Source organism: Pseudoliparis swirei, unplaced genomic scaffold, assembly GCF_029220125.1.
Source record: "Pseudoliparis swirei isolate HS2019 ecotype Mariana Trench unplaced genomic scaffold, NWPU_hadal_v1 hadal_126, whole genome shotgun sequence".
In the NCBI taxonomy this organism is placed as follows: Eukaryota; Metazoa; Chordata; class Actinopteri; order Perciformes; family Liparidae; genus Pseudoliparis; species Pseudoliparis swirei.
In genome coordinates, this window is record NW_026613362.1 from 2,507 (window position 1) to 10,224 (window position 7,718).

The 7,718-nt window shown below is 45.9% G+C and overlaps 1 protein-coding gene across 1 annotated transcript in view; it reads right to left on the bottom strand.

The window, feature by feature from the left end:
* Positions 1-212: 212 nt before the first annotated feature.
* The window catches only part of abcf3 (ATP-binding cassette, sub-family F (GCN20), member 3), a 13,023-nt gene continuing 5,517 nt past the window's right edge, over positions 213-7,718 (bottom strand). The window contains exons 10-17 of the mRNA XM_056411132.1: positions 7,144-7,220; positions 6,242-6,286; positions 6,031-6,163; positions 2,749-2,837; positions 1,269-1,360; positions 1,062-1,194; positions 718-805; positions 213-651 (exon numbers count right to left, since the gene is read on the bottom strand). Coding sequence (XP_056267107.1) covers positions 493-651; positions 718-805; positions 1,062-1,194; positions 1,269-1,360; positions 2,749-2,837; positions 6,031-6,163; positions 6,242-6,286; positions 7,144-7,220 — 816 coding nt within the window. The 3' untranslated portion in view covers positions 213-492. The remainder of the gene's footprint in view (positions 652-717; positions 806-1,061; positions 1,195-1,268; positions 1,361-2,748; positions 2,838-6,030; positions 6,164-6,241; positions 6,287-7,143; positions 7,221-7,718) is intronic.

The window sequence follows — 7,718 nt, forward strand, 5'->3', positions numbered from 1 at the left end:
GGGTCAGGGTCTAGAGGGTCAGGTCTAGAGGGTCAGGGTCTAGAGGGTCAGGTCTAGAGGGTCAGGGTCTAGAGGGTCAGGGCTAGAGGGTCAGGGTCTAGAGGGTCAGGGTCTAGAGGGTCAGGTCTAGAGGGTCAGGGTCTAGAGGGTCAGGTCTAGAGGGTCAGGGTCTAGAGGGTCTAGGTGTCTTCATGTCAAGGACACAGGGCAGCAGCTTGGTGGGATGTTTTATTGATCTGATGAAGCTGATCACTTTGATTGATTAGAGATACAAAACTAAAACACGTTCAACAATAAACTTTTAAATAAAGTCCAGATGGTGGTGACTCCTCCCCTCACCACGGTGACTCCTCCCCTCACCAGCTGAGCAGGAACGACCAATCGGCTCGCAGCAGGCGAGACAGTTCAGAGAAGAAAGCGTCCTCCGGTCTGCCCCGACGGCCGATTGGCTGCCATGTGGTGGGCGTGGCCTCACAGGTGGTGGGCGCGGCCTCACAGGTAGCCCTCCTTCCTGAACTGCTCGTGCAGGATGTCTCGGTACTCGTCGAAGCCGCCGTCGATGCGTCCGACCTTCCCGTGCTCACACACCCAGAGCTCCCGGCACACCAGCCGGATCAGACGCTCGTCGTGGGACACGAGGACGACTCCGCCCTGAAACATGACACCGTGAACACCTGGACACCTGACCCCCCCCCTCCCCCTCCCTCCCTCCCTTACTCTGAACTTGTTGAGGGCTTTAGCCAGAGCCTCGATGGTCTCCATGTCCAGGTGATTTGTCGGCTCATCTAGGATGTAGAAGTTAGGACTGAAGGACAGAGAGACGACATCATCATTACCACCACCACCACCATCATCATCATCATTACCACCACCACCACCACCATCATCATCATCATCACCACCACCACCATCATCACCACCACCACCATCACCACCACCATCATCATCATCATCATCACCACCACCACCACCACCATCATCACCATCATCATCATCATTACCACCACCATCATCATCATCACCACCACCACCACCACCACCATCACCCAGCGTTCTCCTACCATGGCATGGTCATCTGGGCGAAGGCCACGCGGCTCTTCTGGCCTCCTGATAGGCTGGCCACCGGCCTGGTGGACAGCTCCCCGGTGATGCCGTAGCCGCCCAGCTGGTGGCGGTACTCCTCCTCCGTCCGCCCTGAGACACAAAGACGGCCGTCAGCCAATGGGATCGCGTGAAGCTAGGGCTCGCCCCTCGGCACGGTTTGTTACCGGGGAAACGGTTGAGCAGCAGCTCCACGGAGCAGACGTTCAGGTCCAGCTGGTCCACATGGTGCTGGCTGAAGTACCCGATCTTCAGGTTCCTGAGGAGAACCATAACCACCATCACCAGCTTTTTCAGGGAACCGTTTAGTCTCTTGGAGGAACATTTACAGAGTCCATGGTTCCCTGAACAGTCCATGGTTCCCTAAACAGTCCATTGTTCCCTAAACAGTCTATTGTTCCCTAAACAGTCCATTGTTCCCTAAACAGTCCATGGTTCCCTAAACAGAGCCCATAGTTCCCTGAACAGCCCATGGTTCCCTGAACAGTCCATGGTTCCCTGAACAGTCCATGGTTCCCTGAACAGTCCATGTGTCCCTGAACAGTCCATTGTTCCCTGAACAGTCCATGGTTCCCTGAACAGCCCATGGTTCCCTGAACAGTCCATGGTTCCCTAAACAGTCCATTTTTCCAAAAACAGTCCATTGTTCCAAAAACAGTCTATTTTTCCCTAAACAGTCTATTGTTCCCTAAACAGTCCATTGTTCCCTAAACAGTCCATTGTTCCCTAAACAATCCATGGTTCCCTAAACAGAGCCCATGGTTCCCCAAACAGCCCATGGTTCCCTAAACAGCCCATGGTTCCCTGAACAGTCCATTGTTCCCTAAACAGTCCATTGTTCCCTAAACAGTCCATTGTTCCCTAAACAGTCTATTGTTCCCTAAACAGTCTATGGTTCCCTGAACAGTCAATGGTTCCCTAAACAGAGCCCATGGTTCCCTGAACAGTCCATGGTTCCCTAAACAGTCCATGGTTCCCTGAACAGTCCATGGTTCCCTGAACAGTCCATGGTTCCCTAGACAGTCCATTGTTCCCTGAACAGTCCATGGTTCCCTAAACAGAGTCCATGTGTCCCTGAACAGTCCATGGGTCCCTGAACAGTCCATGGTTCTCTAAACAGTCCATTGTTCCCTAAACAGTCCATTGTTCCCTGTACAGTCCATGGTTCCCTAAACAGTCCATGGTTCCCTGAACAGTCCATTGTTCCCTAAACAGTCCATTGTTCCCTAAAGAGTCCATGGTTCCCTGAACAGAGTCCATTGTTCCCTGAACAGTCCATTGTTCCCTGAACAGTCCATGTGTCCCTGAACAGTCCATGGTTCCCTCAACAGAGTCAATGGTTCCCTCAACAGAGTCCATTGTTCCCTGAACAGTCCATGCGTCCCTGAACAGTCCATGGTTCCCTAAACAGTCCATGGTTCCCTAAACAGTCCATGGTTCCCTAAACAGTCCATTGTTCCCTGTACAGTCCATTGTTCCCTGTACAGTCCATGGTTCCCTAAACAGTCCATGGTTCCCTGAACAGTCCATGATTCCCTTAACAGAGTCCATGGTTCCCTAAACAGAGTCCATGCCTATAAGTAAGTAGTTTGCTAAACAGTAAAAAGATATAACAGAGCAGCGCTCTGATTGGTCCGTTGGCCTCACCTGTGAGATTGTCTGACTCCTCCCACCGGCGTCAACTCGCCCATCAGAAGTTTGAGAACAGTCGTTTTGCCGGATCCGTTTTCACCGACCTGATGGGAAACAACACGTGACCTCAGTCAATAACAGTCAGATAATAACAGGATCATTGATTACCGATCGGTTTGATCGGCTATTGTATCGACGTGAGAACCAGCATGACGTCTGCATCACGTTCCAGATGAAGGATCTGAAGACGCCATCAGGGATATATATATACATACATATACATATATACACATACACTACCGTTCAAAAGTTTGGGATCACTTAGAAATGACTTTATTCTTCAAAGAAAAGCACTGTTTTTTCAATGAAGATAACATTAAATTAATCATAAATACACTCTCTACATTGTTAATGTGCTAAATGACTCTTCTAGGTGGAAACGTCTGGTTTCTAATGACATGTCTCCAGAGGTGTATAGAGGCCCATTTCATCATCACTCCAGTGTTCTGATGGTACATTGTGTTATCGCCTTAGAAGACTAATGGATGATGGAGAAAACCCGTGCAATTATGTTAGCACAGCTGAAAACAGTTATGCTGGTGATATAAGCGATACAACTGGCCTTCCTTTGAGCTTGAAGTTTGAAGAACAAAATTAATATTTCAAATATTAATCATTATTTCTAACCTTGTCAATGTCTTGACTATATTTTATATTCATTTGATAAATAAAAGTGTGATTTTTCATGGAAGACACAAAATTGTCTGGGTGATCCCAAACTTTTGAACGGTAGTGTATATATACACATATGTATATATTAGGGCTGGGCAACGATTACATTTTTTAACCGCGATTAATCGCATGATTTCCCTGATTAATCGCATTTGTATACGCAAAATCCAATAATTAATTCAAAAGTAGTGTATAGCGCACTTCTATTTTAAATGTTGCTGAGATTAAACATCTCTCTTGTTCTGCCTGTTTTGTGATATACAGGACTGTCTCAGAAAATTAGAATATTGTGATGAAGTTCTTTATTTTCTGTAATGCAATTAAAAAAACAAAAATGTCATGCATTCTGGATTCATTACAAATCAACTGAAATATTGCAAGCCTTTTATTCTGATTTATTGCTGATTATGGCTTACAGCTTAAGAAAACTCAACTATCCTATCTCTAAATATTTGAATATCATGAAAAAGTATACTAGTAGGGTATTAAACAAATCACTTGAATTGACTAATTAACTCGAAATACCTGCAAGGGTTTCCTGAGCCTTGACAAACACTCAGCTGTTATAAATCTTTTTTTTTTACTTGGTCTGAGGAAATATTAAAATTTTATGAGATAGGATTTTAGAGTTTTCTTAAGCTGTAAGCCATAATCAGCAATATTAAAAGAATAAAAGGCTTGCAATATTTCAGTTGATTTGTAATGAATCCAGAATGCATGACATTTTTGTTTTTTTAATTGCATTACAGAAAATAAAGAACTTTATCACAATATTCTAATTTTCTGAGACAGTCCTGTATATGCCTAAAAGGTGCCTAATATTTCAAGACTGAAATAATATCGGCATTATAATTATTATAACTATGAGGATTTTTTAGTTGCCTATTTTGTGGAGCACCTCAGGACGTGGTGCCCTCCGCACAGCGCGTAGTGCGCTATGGGAGCGGCGGCGCTGGGAGGAGTTTACAGCACAAACAACAATGAACTAGTGGAGGCGGCGAGGAGCTCCGTGTTGCCAGGTTGGAGATGGTGAAGTATCGTACCAAAGGCTCAACATGGTTGTATTTGGAGGATAATTATCGTGTATCTGGCAACCCTGAGATCGGTCGACCAATGACTGTTCTCTATTCTGTCAGCTCACGCAAGAAGGTGGAACGTAAGGGAGATACCATTTCCAAAACTTGTAAGGGGTAAATACTAGTTTATGAAAACCCAGAGAAACACAAATATCCGACGAAGCAAAATCCCGACGTTTTTGGAATCCCTGCCGGACGCATTTGTTAGGGCTCAAAAGCAGGACATGTCCGGGGAAAGAGGACGTCTGGTCCCCCTCACTAACCGGCCTGCAGTAGCTCTCCACTTCGCTGTGGCGTTGCTTCTCTTGGTTGATCTCCTCCCTGCAGCTCGTCTGCCGAAGCCTCGCTCCACTGTGTGTTGGTTGTATGATTCGCTGCATCAACGGTGTGTTTAGCATTTAAATGATATTTAAGACTGGAAGTACTCCGGTGATAAGACGATTCATCTTGGCAGTGTTACATATGACTTTGTTTCTGTCGACTCCGCCGTCTTTAAGAACTTTAAATTGAAAATGGCCATTTAAAATCTCCGTTCTCTTCTCCATGTTTGTTAAACCGCGAATGACTTTCTTTTCCGGTTCCGCAGCAATCAGTACAGACTTTTACAAAATAAAAGCCTGTGAGCAACACACTTTTACAATAATAAAATAAATAATAAAACCTGCGTTACCGCGCGATAAAATAATAGTCGGCGTTAATTAATTGATGCGTTAACGCAAGATTAGCGCGTTAACGTGCCCAGCCCTAGTATATACATATATATATTAGTGCTGTGAAAAATAACGCGTTAACTCAGTTAATTAAATTAGAGGTTTAACTAGTTTTTGTTATTTTACGCATTTAACGCATGCGCAGAATGAGCTTCCAATCCGTCTGTTGTTGGTCGTCTCTCCAGCAGCGTGTCATTCTGTCTCTAGTGTCGCGTTAACACGACTCCGATCTCCGTGTCGCGCGCCGCCCCCCCCCCCCCCNATATAATATAATAATATATTATAAGTAGGGCTGTGAAACGATTACAATTTGTAATCAGGTTAATCACAGGTTTCTGTGGAACATATATACACTTACAGGGCTCTCAAGACAGGCAAGAGCTCCGAGAAGAGTTGTTGACGGGGGGGGGGGGGNTATTAGGGCTGTGAAGAGAGAAGAGTTGTTGACGGGGGGGGGGGTGCAAGTGACTCTTTTTTCGTCCCGAGCTCTGCGGCGCGCGACACGGAGATCGGAGTCGTGTTAACGCGACACTAGAGACAGAATGACACGCTGCTGGAGAGACGACCAACAACAGACGGACTGGAAGCTCATTCTGCACATGCGTTAAATGCGTTAAAACAAACTAATTAATCCTGTAATTTAATTAACGCGTTATTTTTCACAGCACTAATATATATACATACATATACACATGCATATATATACATACATATATACATACATATGTATATATACATGTATATATATACGTATATATTTATGTACTGATGACACGTACGATGCAGATGCGAGACTCGAGGTCAGCGGACACGTTGAGTCCAGAGAACAGAGGCCGCTCTGGAGTGTAGTAGAACTCCACTTCATCCAGCTGCAGGATGGGAGGAGACAACTTCTCAAAGTTATCTGGGAACCTGGAGGAGAAACACACACATCGATCAATCGATCGATCGGTCCGTCAGTCAGCCTTGTATTCATTGTTGTCTTCTTACCTTAAAGTGACCTCAATTTCTTTCTCGAGGGGCTTCAGCTCAGGTCTGCAGGAGGAAACACATGCAGGACGTTCAGAGGACCAGGATGTACAGGTCAGAGGACCAGGATGTACAGGTCAGAGGACCAGGATGTACAGGTCAGAGGACCAGGATGTACAGGTCAGAGGACCAGGATGTACAGGTCAGAGGACCAGGATGTACAGGTCAGAGTACCAGGATGTACAGGTCAGAGGACCAGGATGTACAGGTCAGAGGACCAGGATGTACAGGTCAGAGTACCAGGATGTACAGGTCAGAGTACCAGGATGTACAGGTCAGAGGACCAGGATGTACAGGTCAGAGTACCAGGATGTACAGGTCAGAGTACCAGGATGTACAGGTCAGAGGACTTGGTGTGTACTTGGTGTGTACTTGGTGTGTACTGTGTGTGTACTGTGTGTGTACTGTGTGTGTACTGTGTGTACTGTGTGTACTTGGTGTGTACTGTGTGTACTGTGTGTGTACTGTGTGTACTTGGTGTGTACTGTGTGTGTACTGTGTGTACTGTGTGTACTGTGTGTGTACTGTGTGTGTACTGTGTGTGTACTGTGTGTACTTGGTGTGTACTGTGTGTACTTGGTGTGTACTGTGTGTGTACTGTGTGTACTGTGTGTACTGTGTGTGTACTGTGTGTGTACTGTGTGTGTACTGTGTGTGTACTGTGTGTGTACTTGGTGTGTACTGTGTGTACTGTGTGTGTACTGTGTGTACTGTGTGTGTACTGTGTGTGTACTGTGTGTGTACTGTGTGTGTACTGTGTGTGTACTGTGTGTGTACTGTGTGTACTGTGTGTGTACTGTGTGTACTGTGTGTGTACTGTGTGTGTACTGTGTGTGTACTGTGTGTGTACTGTGTGTACTCACAGCCTCTCCAGCAGCTTCAGTTTGCTCTGCACCTGAGCCGCTCGGTTAGCGTTGTACCGAAATCTGTCAATAAACACCTGGAACACAAAAACATATGTGAACGCACTGCATTGTGGGAACGCCGCACTGCATTGTGGGAACCTTGCACTGCATTGTGGGAACAATCAGTAGCGGTACCTGTATGTCTGTACCTGTATGTCTGTACCTGTATGTCTGTACATGTATGTCTGTACCTGTATGTCTGTACATGTATGTCTGTACCTGTATGTGCCGTCTGTACCTGTATGTCTGTACCTGTATGTGCCGTCTGTACCTGTATGTCTGTACCTGTATGTGCCGTCTGTACCTGTATGTCTGTACCTGTATGTCTGTACATGTATGTCTGTACCTGTATGTGCCGTCTGTACCTGTATGTCTGTACCTGTATGTCTGTACCTGTATGTGCCGTCTGTACCTGTATGTCTGTACCTGTATGTGCCGTCTGTACCTGTATGTCTGTACCTGTATGTGCCGTCTGTACCTGTATGTCTGTACCTGTATGTGCCGTCTGTACCTGTATGTCTGTACCTGTATGT